The sequence below is a fragment of the Chlorocebus sabaeus genome, chromosome 6 (assembly GCF_047675955.1).
Source record: "Chlorocebus sabaeus isolate Y175 chromosome 6, mChlSab1.0.hap1, whole genome shotgun sequence".
Lineage (NCBI taxonomy): Eukaryota > Metazoa > Chordata > Mammalia > Primates > Cercopithecidae > Chlorocebus > Chlorocebus sabaeus.
The window spans coordinates 47458002-47485866 of NC_132909.1; the positions used below are offsets into that span (position 1 = coordinate 47458002).

At 58.5% G+C, this 27865-nt stretch overlaps 1 protein-coding gene across 8 annotated transcripts; it reads left to right on the forward strand.

The window, feature by feature from the left end:
- WIZ (WIZ zinc finger) lies at positions 1 to 27545 on the forward strand. 8 transcript variants are annotated; one of them, XM_073016838.1, is made up of 13 exons: positions 1 to 132; positions 1557 to 1821; positions 7230 to 7302; positions 9278 to 11433; positions 12919 to 13242; positions 18075 to 18245; positions 19164 to 19667; positions 20718 to 21116; positions 21692 to 22243; positions 23320 to 23847; positions 24064 to 24483; positions 24717 to 24912; positions 25849 to 26989. In XM_073016838.1, the coding sequence occupies exons 2-13, from the start codon at positions 1617 to 1619 to the stop codon at positions 26006 to 26008; spliced, it is 5688 nt and encodes a 1895-aa protein (XP_072872939.1). In that variant the 5' UTR covers positions 1 to 132; positions 1557 to 1616; the 3' UTR covers positions 26009 to 26989. The 8 variants fall into 8 exon arrangements, with proteins under 8 accessions (XP_072872939.1, XP_072872941.1, XP_072872940.1 ...); XM_073016840.1 differs by lacking the exon at positions 20718 to 21116; XM_073016839.1 differs by lacking the exon at positions 18075 to 18245.
- The last annotated feature ends 320 nt before the right edge of the window (positions 27546 to 27865 follow it).

A 27865-nucleotide genomic window follows, 5' to 3' on the forward strand; every position in this document is an offset into this window, starting at 1 on the left:
GGTGGAGGCGGCGGCGGCTGCGGAGGCCGCGGCACCGGCACCGGGAGCGGCAGCGGCGGTAGCGGCAGCGACGGCCGCACCAAGGAGGGGAGCTCCGAGCCCCGGCACCTGGCCGGCGGCGCCGCCTCCCCGGTGAGGCCCGGCCCGGCCTGGGGAGCCCGCGGGTGGGGCGGAGCCGTAGCGGGGCGGGGGAGGCCCGGGCCGGGCCGGGCCAGGCGGGACCCCCCGGGGCGGGGGCGGGGGCGGGGCCTTCAGGGGCGGGGCCAGGTCGGGGGCGGGGCCGTGCAGGTGGGGGGAGGGGCGGGGGTCTTGGGGCAGGTGTCCCCCCTACCTCGGCGCGTCCCGCGGGGTCTCCCGCCCCGGGGTGCACGGGCGGAGGACGCATCCCCCGGACCCTGGACCCCCGAGGAGTGGGCCTGCACGGCGCAGCCCCCACCTCTGCGACCCCTGGGGGGCGTCCGGGTAGGAGCCCCCTCCCCACGCTGCCAAAGTGCTCCGAAGTTGCGGTCCCGCCCGTTCCCCGCGGGCAGTGCCCACCCGGTGGACAACCGCAGGTGCTTCCTCCGGGCCTGGGTAGGGACCCCCACCAAGACTGCCAGCCCACGGAGGAGCCCCCTGGGAATCCCCAGGCCCCCGAGGGCAGCGCCTGCAACCAGGCCTGGCGCCCCGGCCCCGCCCCGGTTGCCTGGGCCCGGCCTCCCCACCATCTCCCTGGGGAGGGCGCCTCATTCCTGCCCTTCACTTTCCGCCGTTACCTTGAAGGTATTTATAGGTAGAGAGGACAACCCCCGCTCCCCAGGGTCCTCATTTCTGGACCAGGAGCCCCATCGTTTTCTTTTGCCCGAGGACTAGAGCAATCTTGGTTGGGGGGTGGGGGGAATGGAGGAGCCCAAGCTGGGTATGCATGAGGGATAATGTTGGGGAGAAGCGAAAGGGTTAATGCTGGGGTCACTTGAGGCTGTGTGTGTGGAGGGGGTGAACGGGTTAATGCTGGAGAACCCTAAGGTCCTGTGTGGGGGAAGGGTTGGAGTGTGGGAAAGTGCAGGGATCATTGGTATGGGACAACCCAATGGAGAAAAGTAAAGGGGTAATGATGGGAGACTCCTGACGGTGTATAGGATCGGAGTGTACAAGTGGCTGGGATTCTTGCCGAGGAAACGAAGGCATGGCAGTAGGATGTGCGTGTGCATGGGTGTGAGGGCAGGACTGGGGAAAGTGCAGCTGTGTGTGAATGAAGGGAGGCGTCTGGAGAAGTGGAAAGATTAATGGAAGAAAACCTGGTGGCTGAGTGTGCATGTGTCAATATGGGTAAACTGAGGCAGTGCAGGATCTGTATAAAGGGGAGGAGTTGTTGGGGAGATGGAGGCATGCTGAGGGTAGGGGCCATTGGGATAGAAGGTGTGTGGATAAGGTCTGAACACCATTAGCTCCCCTGGGCTGGGAGGTAAACTGAGGCAGTGAGCTGCAAAGGTGAGGACCGAGGTTTTGAGGGAGGGGAAACTGAGGCAGATTCCCTTTCCTCCATCCCCTAAGCACTTCCCTCTCTCTGTCCCCAGGCCCACAATGCCCCGCTGAGCCAGCCCAGCAGCTGAGTGGATCCAAGCAGAGAAAATCCAATGGAGGGGTCCCTGGCAGGCAACCCGGCTGCACCAGATCGTCCCCGAGGCCCAGAGAGACTGCCTGGCCCGGTGCCGAGGGAGAACATCGAGGGTGGGGCCGAGGCTGCTGAGGGGGAAGGTGGCATCTTCCGGTCCACCCATTACCTGCCTGTCACCAAGGAGGGCCCCCGAGACATTCTGGATGGCAGAGGTGGCATCTCTGGTAAGAGAATGGGCCCTGTGGCCCCCAGAAAGCATCCAGCCCATTCCCCAAGGCTCAGAGAGAGCCAAGTCACCCAGCGCAGTAGCAGCTGAGCTGGGATGCTGATTCTGCTTCGGTCCAGAGCCTTTTCTTTGCACTCTGTTTAGTTTCTTATTTGACAGTTGTGAAAACAGATGTCCTGGGAGCCAGTGACCAGACCAAGGCTCCCCACTGGGTAGTGTAGAGCTGGGACTTAAACTCAGGTCAGCCTGGCTCCCTCCTCTGAGCATACTAATTGGGTCCAGAGGCCCATCTCAGCACCCCAAACTCCCTGTCCCCAGCCCACTTGTTCCACAGGTATTCCCCACTCCCGTCAGTCTATCCCAGCTCTCTCTGGCTGTCTGGGTGTATCCTGTTCCTGAGCCATGGGCCAAAACAGCGTGGACCCTGTAGTGGCTAGGGAGAGACTGGGTAGTCAGGGATACTGGCCACCCCTTTGTGCCTTGGTTTACCCAGCAAAAAGGTATCTGACACTCTCCCCACATCCAGATGTGTTATTCATTCATTAAATACTGAGCACCTTTGGTGTGCCAGGGTATGTGCTAGGTGCTGGGAAGGCAGCTGTAAACCAAAGAGGCAAGAATTCCTGCCCTCAAGCGGCTGACACTCTAGTAGGGGAAATGGACAACAAGCAACTAAACAAATATCAGAAGGATAGGTAGTGACAGATGCTGTGAAGGCATTAAACAGAGTGCCAGGATCATGCCTGGGAGACCTGGGACAGCCTCCCTGATAGAGTGGCATTTGAATGGAGCATGGAGTGAATGGTGGGAAGGACATTCCGGGTGGAGGGAACAGCCAGTGCAAAGGCCCTGTGGTGGGAAGGAGCCTGATGTGTCCAAGGACCTGGTAGGAGGCTGATATGCCTGGAAAACAGTGGGCTGATGCCTCAGACCCCCCCCCCCGCCCGCCCATCTCCAAACACCTAATCAAGGGCTTCCTCCATGCCAAGGCTTTTTCATGATCATCTTCTGTCTTTCTCCAAAGAACCCTGTGGAGTAGCCATCGTTATTATTATCCGGTATCAGAGATGGGGAAACTGAGACCCAGAGCAGCGACATAAATTGCCCAAGGTCACCTAGCCAGGGAGCAGCACAGCTTGACAGCCCCCACTCTTAACCACCCTGCTGCATCCTCGCAGATCCTTGACCTGCTCCAGCCACCTTTACCACTCCTGATGCTCAGATATTTATAAATACACAGCACCTTCTAGGGGCCACACACTGGGACACAGTGGTGACTGAGCATGCACCATCCTCGCTCTCACAGACCCCACCCTCTGAGGCTGGGGAGACAGATGTTGTGATACCGTGTTATGACCCGGTGTTATGTCACCAGGTGTTATGACACAGCGGCTGGGGCTGTGATGAGGAAAGCACCTGGCGGGGAGCAACCAGGAGTTCCTGCAGGAAGTGAGAGGTAGGATGAGGAACAATGAGCCAGACCAAGGGGGTAGCAAGCATCTAGGCAGGGGACTGCATACATGCAAAGGTTTAGAGGTAGCTGATGGCATCTGCAGGTGTCAGGCAGTAGGGTGGCAAGGTGAGACCCCGAGGGCACAGGGTACACCCAACTCCAGAGTATCAGCACTCAGGGAAACTTAGCAATCCCCTCCTCTAAGTCATTAATAACTGAGTTAATAACTGCGGCTCAGAGAGAGGCAGGATTTTGTGCCAGGTCGCATAGCCAGCCAGGGCAGGGCAGGGACTTTGATTTTGTGGGAGCCTGAAGGTACAGGCTGTAGGGATCCCAGGGTCCTCTCTGGGTCTGGTTCCGAGGGATTGGACATCTCTTCTCTACCTGGCAGATGCCTCAGGTCTGGGGTGAGGGAAAAAGCAGGCAGGTAGGTGCATCCTCACTTCCTCTGGGGAATCACCCAGGGTCTCATGCGTGCATCTCTTTTATAGCCTGGGGAGGAGGGAAATGTGGCTGCTAAGGGGGTCCAGGCCCACCCTTGAAGGTTTTCCTCAGCAGCTGGGGGCAGGGCTGGGAATGGCTTGACTTGGAGTGAGGTCATAGCCTGGATTTGGAAGAATGCCTGGGTTTGGGACACCACGTCTCTCCCACTACCCTCCCTGTCCGCTTGATCTGCCCCTTCCGGGACGCAGGCACCTGCCCTACTAGTCTTGTGATGCCTATAAATAGGAACAGGCTCTGGGGCTGCTATTCCACCCCAAAGCCTGGGCCTTCCTTTATCCCTACTCAGCCCTCGGAGCCCCCCAAGAGCACCCTGGAGTGACCACCTCCAAACTTCTCTGCCTGGGCAGGGGTGTGCCCGCCGCCTTCTCTGTCCTCCGTTACGGCTGTTCACCTGGAGCTCCCACACCCCCTCTGCAGCTCCTACCTCTCTGGTTGGGCCTCCCAGGTTCAGAAAAGACTCAGGGGGCTGAGGTCGTCTGTATGGATCGATGAAGAGTCTGCTACATGCCTGGCATTGTGTTGGGGACAGGGCACCCAGGGACAAATGACACATCATTTCTGCCATCTTGGGGCCCCAGCCTGGGGAGAAAATCAGAGCGTGGAGTGACCGGGCCTGAGGCTGTGGGGTCTAGCCACCAGCTTCCCCCTTGAGACATCGCTGAACCAGCCCTGACCCCCCAGGCCTCCCACCAGCATTCTTCCCCTCCACCGCCACTTCTCTGGATGGAGCATTTACTGCGATCTTGCTGGCACCCATTGCTGGCCCTGCGAGACTGGGTCGGTGGCTGTTCCCATGGCACAGAGGAAGAAACCAAGGCTCGGAGTGGGAGAGGCACGCCCTTCAGGGCACCCCTGGGGCCTTGAACTTGGATCTCTCTGGCTCCAGAATCTAGGTTCTTGGCCACTCTATCAAGTTGAACCCCAGGCTTGGAGTTCAGGCTGCTCATGGACACCCCTTGCCATCAACATTTGCAAACTCTCTCGGGGAACCCAGATGGCAGGAGCCAACAAGGGCCGCTTGGCACGGCCACTGCCTGAGGGCTGCGACCCAGCACCTCGTCTGACCCATAGGGACTCCTGGATCCCCATCAACTGTGGAGGCCTCTGGGTGAAGCCCCCACCCCCAAGGTGTCTTGGACACGGGGCACTGCTTGGCCTGCTTCCTCCAAAGTCACTGCCACTAAAAATAGGAGACTCGCTGGAATTGCTCAAGGAGGCCACTCGGTCCCCTGGCTCTTGGAATTCTTAGACAACGGCAATCGTAGAATCACCAAATCTGGGACACCCAGAATCTTGGGAGCTTGGGGTCCTAGAACCTCAGAGGCAGGATGCCCAGGACCCTCAGACCCAAACCTCTAGGTCGTGCTAGGGCAGGTTATATGCGAACCGGTTGCCGTCTCCTGAGAAAAGACAAATCTATGACTCATGTGTTCTCTAGAGACCCTGTTTCTTGGGGGCCTCACTGCCTTGGCTGGGCCAGGCCTTTCTTTCCCAACTCTGAACGCTCTCTCCAACACCCCCATCCTAAAACCAGCCCTTGCACCCCGGCATAGCTCTGCTGCCCATCAGTGTATCCCGGTGGTTCTCAAATGGGGGTGATTCACCTCCCCCTCCAGGGGACACTTTGGTAATGTTTGGTGACACTTTTGGTTGTCATGACCGAGGGCTGGGGAGATGCTGGCGTCTGGAGGGTGGAGGCCAGGGATGCTGCTCACCATCCTGCAATGCACAGGATAGACCTCACCCCAGAAAATGATCTGGCCCCAAATGCCAATAGTGCTGATGTTGAGAAACCTTGTGCTGTATGTAGATGATGCAAATTTCCATACCCCCACCACCCCTTCCAAAGGTCACACAACAATCACAACCCTTTTCTTGGGTTCCGAAGCAGGACCCTCAGCCAGTGACCACACCTTTCTGGTCAACACCCTCTCCCCATCCTACCTCCATTTTTATCCCTTGACTCCCAACAGTCAGCTCTCAATTTCTTGGGCCAATTGGATGATGAGGGATTGGAAAAAGAATTCGCCCCAGCCCTATCCCTTTTTCTGGACCATCCTCAAATTGAGGCTAATCCAACAATTGCATCTGTCGGGCTCTGGATGAGGCACAAGTTCCCCCAGTGTGTTAACCTTGGCCCGGGCAATTGGCCTGCTCCCCGATTGGCAAGCTCACCCGCGTCAGGCAAGTGTGGCGGGCAGAGGAGACGCAGGCCAGGATTCCTGTGGTCGCTCCAGGCATTGGCTCCACAGGCGGATAATAGAGAGTTGGCTCCATCTGTGTTGGTGGGGAGGGGGTCCCGGGAGAGGACTGGATTTCAGGACATAGGCCTGGGAGAGGGTGCAGAAGGCAGGGACGGGCTCTCTGCGGCTCAGGTTAGAACAAGTGCCTTGTTCATCATCTGGCAAGGATTTGTTGAGCGCTTGCTGTATGCCAGGTGCTGGGATGCTACAGTGAATGAAGCCGACAAAGTCCCTGGTCTACTGCAACAACATCCTAGTGGGGGACCCAGCAAGCAGTCATCCCAAGAAAGAGCTAGGTGATTTCAGAAAGTGCTAAGAAAGAAATGAAACAGGTGCTGAGAGAGAAAATCACAGGGGCTCATTTGAGTTAGGCGGTCAGGGATGAGTGCCCTGGGCAGAGGGCATAGCAGGTGCAAAGGCCCTGAGGTCCAAAAGAGTTAGGTGGGCTTGGGGCTTCCCGAGGAGGCCCATACAGTCAGAGTAGAGGCATTGAGGGGCCAGGAGAGAGACGGGAGGTTAGAGAGACCACAAGAGGTCTGACCTCATAGGGCCTTGTAGATGGCGGCTAAGAGTCTGGTTTTTAGGTCGGGCACAGTGGCTCACACCTGTATTCTTAGCACTTTGGGAGGCCAAGGTGGGTGGATTGCTTGAGGTCAAGAGTTTGAGACCAGCCTGGTCAACATGGCGAAATGCCCTCGCTACTAAAAATAGAAAAATTACCCAGGCATGGTGGTGCACGCCTGTAATTCCAGCTACTCGGGAGGCTGAGGCAGGAGAATCGCTAGAACCCGGGAGGCGGAAGTTTCAGTGAGCCGAGATAGCGCCACTGCACTCCAGCCTGGGCAACAGAGTGAGACTCCATCTCAAAAAACAGAAGTCTGGTGTTTATTATAGGTATAATGAGAAGCCAGGTGAGTTTTTAGCAGGGTGAGTCTTGTAAAAAACCACCCTGGTTACTGGGTGGGGGGAAAGAGAGGAGGGTTGGAAGGCAGCAAGCCCCTGGGGTCCCCCAGGAGAGTCAAGGGGACTCCTCCAAAGAAACCCCTGCCAGGGCTCAGGACTGCAGAGGCCACAGGCCTCTCAGGGAGAGGAATTGGGAGCCAGCAGGGCCCTTCCGAGGCACCTGGCAGGGCTCCTGGAGCTGGGGTGTGGAGGGCCCCGGCCAGGGGGACCCCAGCCCCTCAGGGTCTCCCCTCTCTGTTGCAGACGGGCAGCCCCATCCCGGCCTCAGCGAAGCCCTCCCCCGTGCCACCTCCGCCACCCATCGGATCAGCAGCTGGTGAGTGCCATGCTGGCCCTGACCTCAGGGAGGGCAGGGGGGCAAGCAGGACATACCCAGGCCCCAGAGAAGCCCCTGGGGAATGAGAAGGGGACAGGAGGGAATCAGGAGGCCAGGCAGGAGGAGGAGGCAGCTCCCGGCAGGCAAGCCCCTGGGCGTGTGCTGGGGTTGGGGGAGGTCTGGGATGAACACAGAAGGTCAACTCTCATTATCCCTGCCAGGAGCAGGGCCACAGGCGCAGGAGCCTGGATGTTGGACCCTTGGAGTCCTGTCTCTGCCAGGTGACCCTTAGAATGATACTATGCCTCTCTGGGCCTCAGTTTTCTCATCTGCAAAATGGAGTCCATAAGATGCATCTCATGAATTCGCCTTGAGGATCCAAGGGGCACTGGGTGAGAGCAGGAATCAAGAGCAATGCTGACGGTCCCTACCCTTTATTAAATGGCTTGGCAGCTGCTAATAGGTCATAGTAATTTTTTTTTTTTTTTTTTTTTTTTTAAGAGAGTCTCACTCTATCGCCCAGGCTGAAGTGCAATAGCGTGATCTCAGCTCACTGCAACCTCCACCTCCTGGGTTCAAGTAATTCTCCTGCCTCAGCCTCCCCAGTAGCTGGGATTATAGGTGCCTGCCACCATGCCTGGATAGTTTTTGTATTTTTAGTAGAGATGGGGTTTCACCATATTGGCCAGGCTGGTCAAGAACTCCTGACCTCAGGTGATCCACCCATCTCAGCCTCCCAAAGAGCTGGGATTACAGGCGTGAGCCACCGCGCCTGGCCAGGTCATAGTAAGCTTATCAGGATTACTAATAGCTCTCAGAATGAACAATACCATTATTAATTAATTAATAATAGCTGCTATGAGCTACGCTCTGAACATGTGTTTATCCCCACTGAGTCCTTGCCACAGCCCTAGGAGGATGGTCCTGTTAGTATCGCATGTCAGCGATGGAGCTGAGAAAGGTGACCTTATGGTCTCCACCCAACATCTGAATGGAACTTTTTCCACATCTGTTCCATGAGCGTGATTGGCATCCCCTGATGGAGGCAGGATGTTGAAAAGGAAGGGAGAACCGATCACAAATGGCCATAATAAGAACCCACACTGGTCCAGGCATGAGGTGAAACAAAGCATTTCTCAAGCACTGAGTTGTGTCATCTTCACCCTACAGCCTGTGGGGTCATTGAAATGTTGTGGTTGTGAGCATTTAAATAAGCACCTGCCTTATGTTGCAAGCACCTTTTGTTGATGGTGGCTATGAGAAAGCTCCACAGATGTTGTATAAGGACAAAGGGGTTCCCAGTTCTTGGGAATTACCCCCATTTTTAGGATTGGAAAACTGAGGCCCAGAGAGGTTACCCTACCTCCCCCAACCCCACTCCCACCCCTCTGCCCAGGAAGGTCAGAATCACTGGGGCCAAAGGCTTAGCAGGGACCTTCCACCTCTCCTGACTCTGCCCTTCCAGATGGGGAGATGCAGGGAAAAGGAACATTCCTTTGAACTGTTCCACCACAAAGTTAACTTTCACCAAATCTGAGGGAGAGGTGAAACTAAATTAGCAAAATCACCCCAGTTTGGGGAAGACCAAGACAGAAGCAGCCTGGAGCATAGATGAGAGGCTTGGGTCCTTCCTGGGGAGAGAGAGATGAGAGTTAACTGTTGCCACCAGACTTCTTAGAGGTGGCCACATCCCCGTGTGGTCCAGGCGTGGTCTCCGCGTATTCCCCAACAACGCAGCAGGGCTAGGCTTTGTGGACAGGTGCATCCTAAGAGTTGAACCTGGCTTTTGACCCGATAGGTCTGAAAGGATCCACATGGACTCCCCCTACCTCCCACCCTCACCCCCACACCCCTGTCGCCCTCGGGCTGGATCTCTGGGGCCTGCTTCAAACTGCCTGTGAGGACCCCCATCACCACCCTAGGAAGGAAAACTGCAGCCCATGGCTAACCTGTCCCCATTGGCACTTCCTTGCAGCTGCTGGGATGGAGGCAGCCTGGACTTCCGGCCGGGCTCCCCACCACCCCATCTCCTGGGCCATTTCCCAGGCACCCCTGATGGCCGGGGACCCTGGGAGCACCCCCTTGTCCAGGAGGCTGGGGAGGGCATCCTGTCTGAGCGGAGATTCGAGGACTCGGTCATTGTGAGAGCCATGAACCCCCACGCTGAGCTAGAGGGCTCTAGAAGGTTCTTGCACCACCGGGGGGAACCAAGGCTCTTGGAGAAACACCCCCAGGGTCGCCCCAGGTTCAACTGGCTCCAAGATGAGGACGAGCAGGGATCCCCCCAGGATACAGGGCTGCACTTGGACCTGCCTGCCCAGCCGCCACCCCTCGCCCCCTTCAGAAGGGTGTTTGTGCCAGTGGAAGACACCCCGAAGATGCTGGACATGGCGGTGGTGGGTGGCAGAGAAGACCTGGAGGACCTGGAGGGGCTGGCCCAGTCGTCGGAGTGGGGCCTACCCACGTCAGCCTCGGAGGTGGCCACACAGACCTGGACGGTGAACTCGGAGGCGTCTGTGGAGCGGCTGCAGCCGCTACTGCCTCCCATCCGGACCGGGCCCTACCTGTGTGAGCTGCTGGAGGAGGTGGCCGAAGGGGTGGCCAGCCCAGAAGAGGACGAGGACGAGGAGCCGGCCGTGTTCCCATGCATTGAGTGCAGCATCTACTTCAAGCAGAAGGAGCACCTCCTGGAGCACATGAGCCAGCACCGCCGAGCCCCAGGCCAGGAGCCCCCTGCGGACCTGGCCCCGCTGGCCTGCGGTGAGTGTGGCTGGGCCTTTGCCGACCCTGCCGCTCTGGACCAGCACCGGCAGCTGCACCAGGCCTCCCGGGAGAAGATCATTGAGGAGATCCAAAAGCTGAAGCAAGTTCCAGGGGACGAGGGCCGGGAGGCACGGCTCCAGTGCCCCAAGTGTGCCTTTGGCACCAATTCCTCCAGGGCTTATGTGCAGCATGCCAAGCTGCATGTGCGTGAGCCCCCAGGCCAGACCGCCAAGGAGCCTTTTGGAGGCAGCAGTGGGGCTGGCAGCCCCAGCCCTGAGGCCAGCGCCCTCCTCTATCAGCCCTACGGAGCTGCCGTCAGCCTCAGCGCCTGCGTCTTCTGTGGCTTCCCGGCGCCCAGCGAGAGCCTGCTTAGGGAGCATGTGAGGCTGGTGCACGCCCGTCCCCACTGGGAGGAGGATGGTGAGGCTTATGAGGAGGACCCTGCCAGCCAGCCGGGCACTAGCCAGGATGCTCACGCCTGCTTCCCTGACACTGCTGTGGACTACTTTGGCAAAGCTGAGCCATCCTTGGCCCCCATGTGGCGGGAGAACCCTGCTGGATACGACCCCAGCCTGGCCTTTGGCCCAGGATGCCAGCAGCTGAGCATCAGAGATTTCCCGCTGTCAAAACCACTCCCGCATCGCGTGGGCCAGAGGCCTCTCGGAAGGCTGGCCTTTCCCTCCACACTAGCATCCACCCCCTACTCCTTACAGCTCGGGAGAAACAAAAGCACCGTCCACCCACAAGGGCTAGGGGAACGGAGGCGCCCTTGGAGCGAGGAGGAGGAGGAGGAGGAGGAGGAGGAGGAGGAGGAGGAGGAGGAGGATGTGGTGCTGACCTCTGAGATGGATTTTTCCCCTGAAAATGGGGTCTTTTCACCCCTAGCCACCCTCAGCCTCATCCCACAGCCTGCCCTGGAGCTGAAGCGGACATTCCGAGAGGCCCTGCAGGCAGCAGAGGCCACCCAGGGGCAGCAGCAGCAGCTCCGAGGGATGGTGCCCATTGTGCTGGTGGCGAAACTGGGGCCGCAGGTCATGGCGGCGGCCAGGGTGCCCCCGAGGCTGCAGCCCGAGGAGCTGGGGCTGGCAGGCGCACACCCGCTGGACTTCCTGCTCCTGGACGCGCCGCTGGGCGGCCCGCTGGGGTTGGACACACTCCTGGATGGGGACCCGGCCATGGCACTGAAGCACGAGGAACGGAAATGCCCCTACTGCCCCGATCGCTTCCACAACGGCATCGGCTTGGCCAACCACGTCCGGGGCCACCTGAACCGCGTGGGTGTCAGCTACAATGTGCGCCATTTCATCTCCGCTGAGGAGGTGAAGGCCATTGAGCGCAGGTTCTCCTTCCAGAAGAAGAAGAAAAAAGGTAGGGCAGCTTCACTTTAAAATGCCCAGGGGACACATGGCTGGGCAACCTACCCTTGATCTAAATTCTCTCCCTTAGCACCAAGCAGGGGGACACTGGGGCCTCTGCTCCTGAGACACTTGGGAGCTGCAGTAAAGGCCACCAGTCGGTGGATGTGTGGAGACGCCCCAGTGCCCTGGCCATTCCAGCCACTGGAGGAAGGAGTGTGGGTAGAAGAGTCAGCCTCGGGCAGAGAATTTCATTCATTCCTCCATTCAACAAATATTTACTGAGCAAGGTTCCCCTCTGTTCTGGGGACCTGGGGACACAGCAGTGGACAGAATAGCAGTTCTTGGACTCTCGGAGTTCATGGCCCAGTCCAGGAGTGGTGGGACCCCCTCCACCCCACCCTGGCCAGCTTCAGAACCCCCTGAGGCTGCCTGTAAGGTCTGTCAATTCCCACGGTACGAGGCTCTGATTCCCGAAGTCTGTCTCCAACAGGAGCACTCTGGGTGGTTCTGACATTGGCAGACACACAGCCTACTTGGGGAAGTGCCAGTATGGTATATGAGAGAGAGAGAGAGAGAGAGAGCGAGTGTGTGTGTGTGTGTGTGTCTGTGTGTGTGTATGTGTGTCTACGCACTAGGGGTAGGGGGCAAGGGGTGGACAACCAGGAAACCCGGCAGTGGTGACACTGACTGAACAGGGCTGAGATGCGGGGAAAGCTGGGGGAACCAGGAGGCTGGGGAAGCTGAGACAAAGTCCCTAACTCCAGTTGCAGGGCTCAGAGAAGGCTCCCAGCAGAGGGCATTACATCCATTTGTCCATTTCTTCATCCAACAAATATTTAATTTACAGCACTTGGGTGATCATGAGTAAAAATAGTGACAAGAAGGCTATTAATCAAATACTCTCACAGAGGATGGCAAGTCCACAACTAGAGAAGCATTTATTTTTCTTTCTTTCTTTTTTTAAGGGACAGGGTCTTGCTCTGTTGCCCAGGCTGGAGTGCCATGAGGCAATTATAGCTCACTGCAGCCTCAAACTCCTGAGCTCAAGCAATTCTCCCACCTTAGCCTCTCAAGTAGCTGGGACTACAGGCACGCACCACTATGCCCAGCTATTTTTTTTTTTTTAATTGAGATGGGGTCTCACTATGTTGCCCAGGCTGGTGTCAAACTCCTGGGCTCAAGAGATCTTCCCGCCTGGCCTCCCAAAGAGCTGGGATTACAGGTGTGAGCCACCACACCTGGCCCTAGAGAAGGGTTTTTGCAGGAGAGGTCCCTCCTTGATGCTGCCAGATGTGGGAAGGAGGTATCTGGGAGGGTTAGGCTTCCTGGAATGGGGTGGGAGGATACACGAGCTGAGAGCTGAGGGGCAGGCAGGAGCAAAAGGGACAGCCACGGGGAAGACAAACAGTCCAGGGTGAAGCCCTGAGTATGGGGAGGGGTTGGGGCTGGGGAGTAGCCCCTCCCCACCTCAGGCAGTCCTGTCCTCTCTCCACAGTGGCCAACTTTGACCCAGGCACCTTCAGCCTGATGCGCTGTGACTTCTGCGGGGCTGGCTTCGACACACGGGCCGGCCTCTCCAGCCACGCCCGGGCCCACCTACGTGACTTCGGTATCACCAACTGGGAGCTCACTGTCTCGCCCATCAACATCCTGCAGGAGCTGCTGGCCACCTCTGCTGCTGAGCAGCCCCCCAGCCCCCTGGGCCGAGAGCCTGGGGGTCCGCCTGGCAGCTTCCTGACCTCCCGTCGGCCCCGCTTACCTCTCACGGTGCCCTTTCCACCCACCTGGGCTGAGGACCCTGGGCCAGCCTATGGAGATGGTAAGGGGAGGGGACGGGCTGTGCTGGAGCCCTATCCTTCCCAGGGGCCCAGAGCATTGGAGGGGCGGGGCTGGAGGGGCACCACTCAGCTTTCCTGGAAGCATTTTGAGTCACTTTACAAAGTATGTTGATGACTCTCCTTACAACCAACCTGCTATTTAGGTGTCCTTTCTGTTTCACTCAGGATCTGGGCCAGGTCTCTTTCTGGATCCAGTTTTTCCCTGTCTTTCCTGCCAGTGACTTTGACAAATACTTTCTGAGCTTTTACTGGGAGCCAGACATCGTTCTAAGCACTTTACAAACATGAACTCATTTACATCCTCACAACAATCCTATAAGGCAGGGTTATTATTTCTTCCACTTTACAGATGAGGAAACTGAGGCACAGAGCGTTTCACCTGCTCGAGGTCACACAGCTGGAAAGGGTGAAACAGGGATTTGAAACCCAGGCAGTCGGGTCCCAGATTCTTTGCTGTTAATGACATCTTCTATCTTGAGTCGCATTGTTACATAGAACTTGCTGAGATGATGGCTGGAAATGTTCTCTAGATATCTGCACGGTCTTACAGGGACACCATTGGTCATGTATGGCTGTTCAGAAGTTGAAATGAAGCTAGTATCAGGCTACTGGGGATCTTATTGGATAGTGCAGATCTAGAGTCTAGATTTTCTTTTTTTTCTTTCTTTTTTTTTTTTTTTGTTTGAGTGGCGCAATCTTGGCTCACTGCAACCTCCGCCTCTGGGGTTCAAGTGATTCTCCTGCCTCAGCCTCCCGAGTAGCTGGGATTACAGGTGCCCATTACCATGACCAGATAACTTTTGTGTTTTTAGTAGAGATAGGTTTTCACCATGTCGGCCAGGCTGGTCTCAAAACTCCTGCCTTCAAGTGATCCGCCTACCTCAGCCCCTCAAAGTGCCAGGATTACAGGCGTGAGCTAACGTGCCCAGCCTACAGGCCAGATTTTCTTTTCTTTTTTTTTGAGACAAAGTCTCACTCTGCCACCCAGGCTGGAATGCAGTAGTGCAATCTCAGTCACTGCAACCTCAAACTCCCAGGTTCTAGCAGTTCTGCTGCCGAGTAGCTGGGATTACAGGCGTGCACCACCATACCTGGCTAATTTTTGTATTTTTAGTAGAGATGGGGTTTCACCATGTTGGCCAGGCTGGTCTCGAACTCCTGACCTCAAGTGATCTGCCCTCTTCAGCCTCCCAAAGTGCTGGGATTACAGGCGTGCACCACCATACCTGGCTAATTTTTGTATTTTTAGTAGAGATGGGGTTTCACCATGTTGGCCAGGCTGGTCTCGAACTCCTGACCTCAAGTGATCTGCCCTCTTCAGCCTCCCAAAGTGCTGGGATTACAGGTGTAAGCCACTGCACCCAGCCTAGAGTCTAGATTTTCAACCAATGTTTGCTTTATCTGGCAGACCTGATATGTTCCTCCATTATCAAATGCTTGCTATGTACTAAGGTTTTTTAATTTTAATTTTTTATTTTTTTGAGACGGGGTCTTGCTGTATTGCCCAAGCTAGTCTGGAACTCCTGGGCTCAAGCAGTCCTCCTGCCTCAGCCTCCCAAAGTGCAGGGATTTAGAGGCCTGAGCCACCACATCTGGCCCCTGTACTAAGATTTTAACATGTATTATCTCATTTATGCCTCAGTGTAACTCTGTGGAACTAAGATTGTTGTGTTTCTGTTTTTTTATTTGTTTGTTTGTTTGAGGTGGAGTCTCACTCTGTCACCCATGCTATGTGCAGTGGCATGATCTTGGCTCACAGCAACCTCCACCTCCGGGGTTCAAGCTATTCTCCTGCCTCAGCCTCCCAAGTAGCTGGGATTACAGGCACCCACCACCATGCCTAGCTAATTTTTTTTTTTTTTTTCTGTATTTTTAGTAGAGACGGGGTTTCACCATGTTGTCCAGGCTGGTCTCAAACTCCTGACCTCAAGTGATCTACCCCTCTTGGCCTCCCAGAGTGCTGGGATTACAGGTGTAAGCCACCACACCCGGCCCCTTTGGTACTATTCCTGCTTGCAGCTGCTGGGGTCCTACCTAGACCTGTACTCTGGGCTCAGTCAGACCCATTGAAGGGCCCACTTGAAGGGCACTCATGAGCCTGCAAAGGGGAGGGTGGGGCATCAAAGCCCCCTCTCCTTGGAGGTTCAGAGAGGACAGCGGCTGGGTGAGGGGACATCTCAGGGAGGGGCAAAGTGGGGACTTGACCTCAGGCGGCTTGCTTCTGCTAAAGGCTGCCCCCCCAGGCGTTCAGCTCACCGGCACCTGGCTTGTAGTGTCTCAGGGGTGACTGCGAGACAGAGCTGGCTCTGAGGATGGTTAGGGGTGCAGGAAGCACTGGGGTATAAGGAGTCAGCCTACGGATGAGAGGAGGCAGGTTTGGCACTGCCCTGGCCTTGTCCTTGGGAGGGAGAGCTATGACCAGTCTTTCAGTGAATAACTGCGAGGCAGAGGGGTGGCGGTTAAGGAGTGATTGGGAAGATCCTGGAAGCCTTGCCTTAAGTAAGGATGTGCAACATTAGGGCTACGTCTGGGCACTGGCCCTGCAAGGCTGTCGTTAGAAGCCTGCCCCCTCTCCCTAAGTGGGCAGGAGGGGGCGGGTGCCAGGTTGGGGGCGGGGCAATGGTCGGATTCTAGCCCCACCCAACTGTCAAGGAACAGCTGGGGACAATCGGAGAGAGAAACAGGCGGTAATTGAAATGTGGTGCCGGCCGTGTGGGGTCCCCTAGGTCTGCGGAACAGCACCGTCGGGGGACGGCTGGATACCAGGATGATACTGGAGGGATTCTCGTGGTTGGAGATCAGGTGTTTTCCAGGATCCCCGACTCGGAGGTGGAGACTTTCCGGAAAGGGAATGGGGCAGGGTCCTAGGGCAGGTCCTAGCTCCGCCCGTCAAGGCTTTTAAGAGTTTGGACGTTGTTTAAGGGGGTTTCAGTGAGGCCGGAAGATTCCCATCCTAGGGGTAAAGATATCCAGGGACTGGGCTGGGGCGGCAGTTAGAGGCCGCTGGGCGCCCAATATGGGTGTATCCGCTAGCCAGGGCGCGCGGGCAGCTTCCAGCAGCTGCAGCCGTCCACCCGCAGGGCCCAGACGAACTGTTTTGCTCGTGGCGCTCGGCACTCGGCAGGCCACCCTGGGCGCGCCCTGAGGGGCGGGGCAGAGAGGATTCGGCGGCGGCGGCGGCACTCGGCACTCGGCGCTCGGCTGCTCCCGCCTGGGGCGGCCGCCCCGCGTGCGCCGGAGCCAAGATGGCCGCCTCCACCGCCCAGTGCCGAGTGACAAAAGCGGAGAGCAAGGCGGCGGCGGGGCCGCGCGCGGGGGGCGCCCGGGAGCGCGCGCCCGCGGGGGCGCCCCCGCCCAGCCCCCCGAGCCCGGGCCCCGCGGCACCCCCCGCGCCGCCGCCGCCGCCCCCACCCCCGCCGCCGCCGCCGCCGCCGCCACCACCGCCACCGCCGCCGCGGGACGGGCCCAAGGCCGAGCCGGAGCCGGGGCCCGGGCCCGCGACCGCTCCCGCGCCGGGTAAGAGCCCGCGCTTGGGAGGGTGCGGGGAGGGGAAGGTCGGAATCCCGCCTGCCGGTGCCGCCGCCCCCGACGCCTTCTGTCCAGTCTCCGGGACGCCCCCCCTCCCCCAGGCCCTTTAGTCGTGTGGGCCCAGGGCCTTCTGTCGCCGCTCGTAGGGTCCTAGGCTTCAGAAACACTCCGCCGCCGCTCCTTGAGACCTTTGCCCCGTCTGACAGATGTCCCTTGCCCCCTTTGGAGCCCCGGGAGCGTCCCTTGCTACGGTTCCGGTCCGTCCGGTGCGGAAACTCACTTCAGCCCTGCCCCATCTGACAGATGCGCCCACCCGACCCGGAGACTTTGACAAAGTCCTCGGTGCCCCAGTCCTCAGCGCTTACTCTTTGCTTCTGTGAGACTCAAACTGAGCATGGAACCTACATGGCCCCCTGCCCCGTTACATCCCACTGAACGCCTCTAAGGCCCTATCTGGCACACAGTTCCTTCATCCTCTGAGCCTTTGCCATCCTCTGAACTCTAAATTTGGAGTTCAACTGGCCTCTCCGGCCCCTTTGAAAAACTAGACGTGAAAATTCACCCTTGGGTTCCCTCTGCCACACACTCCTCACCCAGGGATGCTTCGGACCTGATAGATGTCTCAGAAACTTAACACAAAGTTCTGTGATTCCAACTCTTTCTGTCCGCAGTCGGATCGCTGTACGTGCAGGCACCAGGTTCTCACCTTACCCCACTTAGGGCTCAGCTTGTGATGAGTAGGCCACCCCTGGTTCCCCCATTGTCTCTGCAGCCCCAGCTGTTTTGTCTGGTGGAGATTCCTCACGAGGGTTGTGAAGCCACTTCCCTGTCCCTGGCTCCCTGGCTCCCTGGCTCCCTGGCTCCCTGCCTCTGCGTGGCCTCTCCAGCCTCCTGACCCTGGTGTTTTGTTGAATTCCCTTTCTGAGTGCCTCCCACCCTCACCCTCAAGACAGGCAGATGTTGCCCCTCACAAGTTCTGCCCAGACAGATCTTTTCTTTGAGATCCCCCGGGATGGGAGTTTGGGCTCACATTTGCATTACACCCCAGACCTGCCCATGCTGTAGTGTGTGGAAGCAGCTGCTGGTGTCTGCTGTCAGTGGCAGCCTTAGCGTCCCTGCATTGGACAGGTTCTGGGGGTTATGGGTGGAACCTCAGCTTTCCTGGGGTGAGTCGCCTGGCAGAGTGACAGCAGACATCAAGGATAAGGAAGAAGGTTATCTTCTTAGTTCTGGGGATAGACAGCCTGAAACTTGCCTGGGCTGAGCCTGTCTTCCCAACCCACAGGCCTGGGTTCTGAGGAAAACGCAATGGTGGCCATGGACTTGGGCTCTCCCTCGCTCCCTAAGAAGAGCCTGCCTGTCCCTGGGGCCCTGGAGCAGGTGGCCAGTCGGCTGAGCAGCAAAGTGGCTGCAGAGGTTCCTCATGGCAGCAAACAGGAGCTGCAGGACCTCAAGGGTGAGTGGCCCAGGTGGCATGGCAGGGGAAGCTGGCCAGGCTGGTTACACTCACAGGGGCACTCTTGTGCCTTGGGGTTAATGTGGGGCTCCAGGTTGCCCGCAGTTTTCCCTCTGGCACCTTGAGGCACCAAGGTTGGCACTCAGCTGTCTTCTCCCTTGAACTTCTGTCCTGGGCATGCATGGCCCTGAGCTGCACCCTCATGGGGTGAGGGACAGCATCCAGAGAAGCAGTGGGCGTGGTGGTCCAGAGCTCATACTCAGACCCAGCTCATTTGCTGAATCTGGCCTTTGCTAGCTGTGTGATCTCTCGCATGACACCATTTCTTCGTCTATTGATCCTAAGGTTGTTAATGACTAGTGACGGGCCCTGGGGTGGACAGGGAGGTGAGATGAGCAAAGTGAATTTGGCCGTTGCTCTTGAGGGCCATTCAAGTTGGGGAACAGTGAGACAGAGAAGCAGATAGACAAGGATAAAGGCTCTGTGGAAGAGGGTGCAGGAGACTGCAAGAACCAGTGTTTCGGGCAGGAGTTGAGCCACAGAGGGTGGTTAGACCTTAATTCAGTGAAGCATGTGGCTGGCAGGTCAGCGTTTGTGTGAACCTGTTGCCAGGGCACCCAGTAGGCCTGAAAGGTTCTGAAAGGTGTCCCACTGGCTGGATGACAGAAGGGCTCTACCTCCTGCTGTGTGCCCTTGGGCACAACTTTTCCCTCTCTGAGCCTCAGTTTCTAACCCTCATTGGCAAAGCAGCCAAGCTATTCTCCGCCTTGTTAGGGTCATTGTGAGGTTCGGGGGGCCTGACGGAGGCAAAACACTTCCATGGAGCCTGGGTGAGTGGGACTCTCGGGGGAGGAGAAGCGGGAGAGCTGGGCTGCAGGCCTCACAACCTGCTCTCCCGGCCTCTGTGTTGCCCTTCAGCCCAGAGCCTGACCACCTGCGAGGTCTGCGGCGCCTGCTTTGAGACCCGAAAGGGCCTGTCCAGCCACGCGCGCTCCCACCTGCGGCAGCTGGGAGTGGCAGAGTCGGAGAGCAGCGGCGCACCCATCGACCTCCTCTACGAGCTTGTGAAGCAGAAGGGCCTGCCTGACGCCCACCTTGGGCTGCCCCCGGGCCTGGCTAAGAAGTCCAGCTCGCTGAAGGAGGTGGTCGCCGGGGCACCCCGGCCCGGCTTGCTCACCCTGGCCAAGCCCTTGGATGCCCCTGCTGTCAACAAAGCCATCAAGTCGCCTCCCGGCTTCTCGGCCAAGGGCCTGGGCCACCCTCCCAGCTCTCCGCTCCTCAAAAAGACACCACTGGCCCTGGCGGGCTCCCCTACCCCTAAGAATCCTGAGGACAAGAGCCCCCAGCTGTCCCTGAGCCCCCGGCCAGCCTCCCCAAAGGCACAGTGGCCTCAGTCTGAGGATGAGGGGCCCTTGAACCTCAGTGAGTGTGGGTCCCGAGAGCCGAGGGAGGTTCTGGCGCTGGGAGGGACGGGACCTCAGGTTGGGCTAGAGGGCCCAGGGTGGGTGGGGGCGGTGGGGACTACAGCTCCCATGTCCTGAGTGAGCCGGGCCAGAATATCGGTCAAGCCTCTGCATCTCCTTTTGGGCCGCCTTGGATGTGGATCGTGTCTCCCACTTTACTTTGTTGATCTTCCCCTGAAGGCCTCACTGCAGCTGCTGAGCCTGCCAGGGTCATGCTCGCCACTGAGGGGCAGCTCTTGGCTTTCTCTGGGCCTGTGGGTAGGGGCAGTGAAGGTAACCAGGGTTCCTGTGGCCTAGCTTTCTCAGTGATAGTTGGAAGCATCTTGGGTAGATGGGGATCACCTAATGGGAGGTGCCCACGGTTGATCCTGTCATCAAGTCTTCCTGGTTGTCCATGCAGAGGCAGCTCTCTCTGCCTGCCAGTGAAGCCCCACCTCCTGGGCTGCCTGTGGGCACGGCAGGTAGGGTTTGGGAAGAAACCCTCCAGGTGCAGTGAGTAGGTTTAACAAGGACGTCCGTTATAACATCAGTCTTTCCCATATCTTTGTGGACATTAGAGTCTGGGGGTGACCCCAGGGTCTCACCCCCTGCCCAACGGAGTCCCCCATTTGGCACCTTATGTTCCCTTGAAATTGCTTCCACTGAGTCTGCCGTGCTTTCAGGGGCACACCTGCCCTTGGCTGCATGAGTCCAGCAGCCACCATCGCCCCCACACAGCTCCCATAGCAGGGATCCTAGGGGAGAGGGTCTGGGAGTATCCGATTATCTGGAATTTGGTCACTGCCTGTCTACCCAACGTCCTTAAGCTCTCTACACTCCCCTTGATGCCAAAGGGCTAGGCAGGAAATAGGATGTCCTGCTTCCCAAACTTCAAAAGAAATCTGCAGCCTGAGTCTTGAACCCCCCAACTGCCTGAGCAGCCAAAAATCACACCAGACCCTCCTGCCTCAGGCCCCCAAGGCCAGCCAAGGTGGCGGCCGTGAACCCCCCCTGTGTTTTGTCTCCGCAGCTTTAGATAGTGACGGGGGCAGAGAGCTGGACTGCCAGCTGTGCGGTGCCTGGTTTGAGACCCGCAAGGGCCTGTCCAGCCACGCCCGTGCCCACCTGCGCCACCTGGGCGTCAGCGATCCGGACGCCAAGGGATCCCCCATAGACGTGCTCCACGGGCTCATCAGGAGGGACGGCGTCCAGATCCGCCTCCCACCCAGGCGCGGCGCCCTGGCCCACCCGGGGCGGCCGCCTCCCACCTCCGCGGCCCTCTCCTTGCTCCCCCCCCCACCGCCGGCCAAGAAGGCCAAGCTGAAGGCCGCGGGTATGGCCAGCCCCTGGGGGAAGCAGGACCTCTCGGCCGCCGCAGCCGCCGGCATTTTCTGGGCCTCTGATGTGGAGCCGTCTCCTCTCAACCTCTGTAGGTTCTCGCTTCAGCTGCCCCCTCCTCACTGCGGGCCCTGGAGCCCCTCCCGGGGCGGGGGGTCACAGCCCCCTCCCTGCTGGGGCAGGGAGTAGACAGGGGCCCTTGGCAGTGGGCCAGTTCTGCCCAGAGATCTTGTTGGCAGTGGGCTGCTAGGCCCTCTCTCTTGGCCTTTGACCTCCGTGACCCTTCCTGAGAATGAAGGCCAAGGTGGGGAGATCCTGCCTTTTAGTGTGCAAAGCACCCACATCTGCCCCTGTCTGGATGGCACATAGCACCTAGGCTGCCCTCCCTGCCTCACCCTGTCCTTGTTGGGACCCACAGAGCAATGGAATCTTGATTCCATCCTCCTCCGCCAGGACCGAGGGCCCATGTGCTCTCTGGAGCCTCCCCTCACCTGCCGGGTATCTGGCCCCCAGCCCTGCTCTTCCACTCCCTTACCTGCACCTGCCTCACCACCCTAACCTGTGGGCGTGTTGCTGCCGCCCACGCCCAGCTGACCAGGACACTCCTGCAGGTGACCATGCTGGCAGTTCTATGATGTTAACTGCCCCCTTCTCCTCCTGCTGCAGCCTCAGGCCCAGAGCCAGCACGAGACATCCGCTGTGAGTTCTGCGGCGAGTTCTTCGAGAACCGCAAGGGCCTCTCGAGCCACGCGCGCTCCCACCTGCGGCAAATGGGCGTGACCGAGTGGTACGTCAATGGCTCACCCATCGACACGCTGCGGGAGATCCTGAAGAGACGGACCCAGTCTCGGCCTGGCGGACCTCCCAACCCACCAGGGCCAAGCCCAAAAACCCTGGCCAAGATGATAGGCGGCACAGGTCCTGGCAGCTCACTGGAAGCCCGCAGCCCCTCGGACCTTCACATCTCTCCCTTGGCCAAGAAGTTGCCACCGCCACCAGGCAGCCCCCTGGGCCACTCACCAACTGCCTCTCCTCCTCCTACGGCCCGGAAGATGTTCCCAGGCCTGGCTGCACCCTCCTTGCCCAAGAAGCTGAAGCCTGAACAAATACGGGTGGAGATCAAGCGGGAGATGCTGCCAGGGGCCCTTCATGGGGAACTGCACCCATCTGAAGGTCCCTGGGGGGCACCACGGGAAGACATGACACCCTTGAACCTGTGTAAGTGTGACCTCGCAGTAGGGCAGGGAGAACAGTTGGAGGGGTCTCCTCCCTGCCTCCCCTTGGGGGTATTCAGAGTGCCTAGGGTTGAATTGGAAGGGAGGACATGCAGGTTGAGAGGACACGGGGTTAGCTGTGTGTTCTTGCTATGCAGACCCCTGCAACTGAGCTGCTGCTCAATTGTCCTTTATTCACTTGAGAAGCAGGATTGTGTCATTCAGTGACAGCAGAAAGATTCCATCTCTTGTGCCATTTCCGTCGATTGGTAGTGGCTGCCAGCCAGACTCCTAGGGAGAATGCGGGGATCCATTAGTGATGTCTGCTGCAGCAGGAGTGTAGGGAACGTCTGAACTGTGTCTTTCTGACTTTTTTGGTAATTAAGTGCTTGACATTTGGAGTCAAGTGTGAGTTAAGATCTCTGTTCCTCCCCAGTCTAGCTCTGTGTGACCATGGGCAAGTTTCCTCATTTGGAAGATGGAGATCAGCATAGTCCCAACTCTGTCTTTTTTTCTTGAAGATTAAGTGGGATAAAGCACTTAGCACACACCTGGTTACAGAAAACTCTGTATGTCGTCCTTATAATGTCACTTGCTCGCTTGCCTGTGACACCAGCACTGTGTTCATTCTGCTCAGATTGATTGGATGCCCACTCTGTGCTGAGCAGGTGAGGGCAGCCCAGGCTGTGCCTTAGCACTCACGTGCGTTGTGTACCAGCTCTGTGCCCCATGCTCAGAGCTGTTCCCATTTTAGACCCTCCCATAGTGACACTGGGAAGTAGGGGTTTTCATCTCCATTTTGCAGCAGAGGAAACTGAGGCTCAGAGAGGGAAAGTGACTTGCCCAGGATCATACAGGGAGATATCTTGAAGCCAGCTAGAATTTGAGATGACAGAACAAGCAGAAGAGCCAGATGTACACAAGGGCCTCTGGAGGCCCAGATGAGGGAGCAGGTTGTTTCGGTCTGGTGGGTGGCATAGACAGGGGTAGCTAGGCAACTGGCACTGATATGGGGGCTTTGAGCTTGGAGGCTTCCTGCCCGCAGCCGCCGCCTCCTCCTCCTCCTCCTTCCCCCTGCAGCGTCCCGGGCAGAGCCGGTGCGCGACATCCGCTGTGAGTTCTGCGGTGAGTTCTTCGAGAACCGCAAGGGCCTGTCGAGTCACGCGCGCTCACACCTGCGGCAGATGGGTGTGACCGAGTGGTCGGTCAATGGTTCGCCCATCGACACACTGCGAGAGATCCTCAAGAAGAAGTCCAAGCCGTGCCTCATCAAGAAGGAGCCACCGGCTGGAGACCTGGCCCCTGCCTTGGCTGAGGATGGGCCTCCCACCATGGCCCCTGGGCCCGTGCAGTCCCCACTGCCGCTGTCGCCCCTGGCTGGCCGGCCAGGCAAACCAGGTGCAGGGCCGGCGCAGGTTCCTCGAGAGCTCAGCCTGACGCCCATCACTGGGGCCAAGCCCTCAGCCACTGGCTACCTGGGCTCAGTGGCAGCCAAGCGGCCCCTGCAGGAGGACCGCCTCCTCCCAGCAGAGGTCAAGGCCAAGACCTACATCCAGACTGAACTGCCCTTCAAGGCAAAGACCCTTCACGAGAAGACCTCCCACTCCTGTAAGCAGCGGGCGGCAGGGTCCCGGGAGGGCGACCGCCAGGGCCTGCCAGGCCAGGCCAGGCCAGGCAATGCCACAAGCGTGGACTGACCCCAAGTGGGGCCCCCATGGCTGGGTCTCTGTGGGAGGCGGGATTGGCACCTGGCCTGTGCAGGGCCGTCTGGGTGCACCTGCCCCCTTCGGGCTGTGGCTCAGCAGCACCCCCTCCGCCCCGCAGCCACCGAGGCCTGCTGCGAGCTGTGTGGCCTTTACTTTGAAAACCGCAAGGCCCTGGCCAGCCACGCAAGGGCACACCTGCGGCAGTTCGGCGTGACCGAGTGGTGCGTCAATGGCTCGCCCATCGAGACACTGAGCGAGTGGATCAAGCACCGGCCCCAGAAGGTGGGCGCCTACCGCAGCTACATCCAGGGCGGCCGCCCCTTCACCAAGAAGTTCCGCAGTGCCGGCCATGGCCGTGACAGTGACAAGCGGCCGTCCCTGGGGCTGGCACCCGGGGGCCTGGCCGTGGTCGGCCGCAGTGCCGGGGGGGAGCCAGGGCCTGAGGCTGGCCGGGCAGCCGACAGTGGTGAGCGGCCTCTGGCAGCCAGCCCGCCAGGCACCGTGAAGGCTGAGGAGCACCAGCGGCAGAACATCAACAGTGAGTGCTGGTGGAGGAGGGTCGGGAGCGCAGCGGGCACCTGCCAGGCCCACCCAGCCACTCCCCAGGTGCTCTGCTGTGGCCCTTTAGTCCTTTCTCCAGTTGCTCACCCATTCACCCATCCATCCCCCATCCCGCCCATCCAGGTAGCATCAGTCCTCAGCTCTTGTGTATTCCAAGTCTCTGCAGCATCCACCCCTCCCACTCATCTCTGGTCCCTCTCTCCACCTTAGAATTCGAACGCCGACAAGCCCGCCCTCCAGATGCCTCCGCAGCCCGGGGAGGCGAGGACACCAATGACCTACAGCAGAAGCTGGAGGAGGTGCGGCAACCCCCACCCCGAGTCCGGCCGGTCCCCTCCCTGGTGCCCCGGCCCCCCCAGACATCACTTGTCAAGTTCGTGGGCAACATCTACACCCTCAAATGCAGGTAGGCTGCCCCTGGGGGAGGGAGGGGGACCACCTGAGTGGGCCTTGGTCACCCAGAGCCTTGGACAGGATAGGGTCTGGTGGGAGCTGGGAGGTGTCGCCTCAGTGGCTGCCCTTGGGTGTGGCGGGGCTCAGGCTAAAGGCTGACACCCTGAGCTTTGTAGCCTGCGAGAGCTGGGTTCAGATCCCAACTCTGCCACTTACCAGCTTAGTGACCTCAGGGAAGGACTTAACTGTTCCTTACCTCAATTTCCTCACTCATAAAAGCGGGTTGATAACAAACCTACCTTACAGATTTGTTACGAGGAGTAAGTGAATTTAATATTTATAAAGCACTCAGAACTGCCTGGCACATGGTAAGTAAGCACTCAACTAGTGTCTGGCTCAAGAAAAAAGTAGGTCTTAGTTAATTCTTACCAAACTCCACAAGTACATTAAAGAGCAGGGAACTGGGACTTTGAGACATGAGGTGACTTGCCTGAGGCCATAGAGGCCAAGTCAGAAGTCAGAGTCAAAGCCAAGTCTTGAGCCATGGAGCTTGGGCTCCAGGCCTCTGTGCTGTGAGGCCTCTTTAGGTGCCAGGAAGACAGAAGGAGGAGGAGGGGGGCCTGGCTTATTGGTTAGGATTTGCTTCTCTGTGCCCTCTACCGTCTCAGAGTCTGTGTATCTGCCAGATGGCAGGGGTACTTGGAAGCCAGTAGCCCTTAGCTGGTCCCAGTGACTTCTGAGCATAGAGGCAGGAGCTCACATGACCCCATGGTGAATGGAGGTGGCTGTCCATGGGAAATGCCTGACTTCTGGGCCCCTCTTCCCCCGCCTCCTGGGCTTGCTCTGTCCACACTAAGTAGCAGCAGGTGTGCCCAGGGACATGGGCAAGGCTATGCTTCCGCCTCTCCTCACAGCACTGGCCACTCCCTCTCTCTGTTCACCCACGCAGGTTCTGTGAGGTGGAATTCCAGGGCCCTCTCTCCATCCAGGAAGAGTGGGTGCGGCACTTACAGCGGCACATCCTGGAGATGAACTTCTCCAAAGCAGACCCCCCGCCTGAGGAGTCCCAGGCCCCGCAGGCACAGACAGCGGCGGCAGAGGCTCCCTAACACAAAAGCATTCCAGATCCCCTCTCGTGCCACCTGTCTCCTCTTCTTCCTCCTCTGTGTCCTCGTCCCTCTTCCTCTTTCTTTCCGTTTCCAAAGGAGCAAGCCAAAACCTCAAACCGGCGCCCCTTGGGGGCCGGGCACACTACAGCCAGGGCGCCGGGAGCCAGCTAGCTGCCCTTCCCCCAGCCTGAGGACTCTGGGGCCACAGGGTGTCTTCCTTCAGCCCATGCCCACCTGGTCCAGCAGGGGCAGCAGCCAGGTCTCTGGTGGCAGCCGATCTGGTCACAGGGGAGGACAGCACTCCCCTGTCTAGCAGCCAGGCAGGGCAATGTCTGCCATCCGTGGCCATTTGCAAAGACCCCAAAGACCCCTGTTCTGGTTCCCTCTCGCCCCCATGAATATCCTCTCACACGCATGTACATGCGAACACACACACACGCACCTCGTGAGACCCGGGACCTGCCCCGGACCCCCAGTTCCCGGGTTGAACGACCACATCATGCCACGGTGCTTGCTCAGGGGAAGCCACGCTCCCTCTGTGGGGCCTGCTGGGGCCTGGGAGCCCCCCACTGAGCCCACAATGCCACGGAAATCCTTGTTGGTTGCCCCCCAGAGGGGCCTTCCCAGCCGGGAAGAGCTCAGAGCTGACAGCTGCCTCCTGCCATGTCAAGGCCCCCCAAAGAGCCTCAGGGGCTCTGGGGCCCTGGAGGGTGGGGTTGGGGGGTGGGACTCTCCTCCCCCACTCCTGCTCCCTCTCCCTTTTCACTGTTGCTTTCTATGTATAGCTCCCTAGACCTTTCACTTTTTTAAAAACGCGTTTTGTGTAGAGAATAAGGAACGTGGATCTTTTTATTTTGCAATCCTGGGCCAGCTAGAAGCCGGGAGCTGATTGACCTTTTAACTTTTTTCAGTGGCCACATTTTGGTTATCGATGTACCTAGAAGTATGTAAATTAGATTAAATTTCTCTTCTGGAAACGCCCTGGGGCAGGCAGCCAGCGTGTGTTTTTCTGTCGAGTGGACAGGCTGGCATTGGCTGGCAGCCGGGGCTGGGATCGGGGCCTCCTCTGTCCAGAGTCATGGAGGCCCTGGGTTTTCCCGTTGGCCGCCAAGCAAACCAGACGCAGCTGGGGATGAGCCCAAGTTCCCAGCTGTTGGCGCTTTATGCCATGTTGGTGGGGGGGCTCTGGCTGGCTGGCAAAGCGGCTCCAGTGAGCAGACAAACCAGGGTTCTGGGCAGCCCGTCTGGGAAGGGAGCCAGGATCAAGAAGCAGTTGAGGCTAGGGGAGCTTATCAAGGGCAGGAGCTACCAGCGAGGGTGTCAGGGACCTGCTGGGAGCATTTGGTGGGGGGGGGGGGGGGCAGTGGGGGTGTAGAGAGCTGGAACTCACCTGCTTTTAATACTTGTGACTTCTAGTTAGACACATGCACCCCTAACCCAAGGAACACGGGAAAAGAGGAGCCGCTGGCTCCTTTGCGATGTTATTTATTTTCTTGCTCTGCAAATGTTTATTGAACATTTCTGAGATTTTAAGAGATTTTGTTGGCTGCTCCTTCTTGTTTATTGCATGTGGTTTTTCAGCTCATCCTTTTCACTAAACGGCCAAGTGCTGGAAAGTGGGAATGACCTCATGGCATGTGGACAGAAGGGGCCACCTCTACTCCCAGCCCTGCTTTCTGGGCCCTCCCATCATACCCCTTCCTGGGAAGGAGGGGTTAACAGGCTGCAATAACACGCCCACAAGGGTGGTCTTGGCCCGCACATCTGCTCCTGTGGGGTCAGGACGCACATCTTGCCTGGTGGCAGAAGGCCACAACCACTTTTGTCCATCCTGTGCTGTGGGTGGGTGGATGTATC

Coding starts and splice junctions, on each gene's coding strand:
- WIZ (XM_073016838.1), top strand. CDS start 1,617: ATGGAGGGGTCCCTGGCAGGCAACCCGGCTGCACCAGATCGTCCCCGA. Junction 22,244..23,319: donor CATGACACCCTTGAACCTGT/GTAAGTGTGACC, acceptor TTCCCCCTGCAG/CGTCCCGGGCAGAGCCGGTG. Junction 24,913..25,848: donor ATCTACACCCTCAAATGCAG/GTAGGCTGCCCC, acceptor TCACCCACGCAG/GTTCTGTGAGGTGGAATTCC.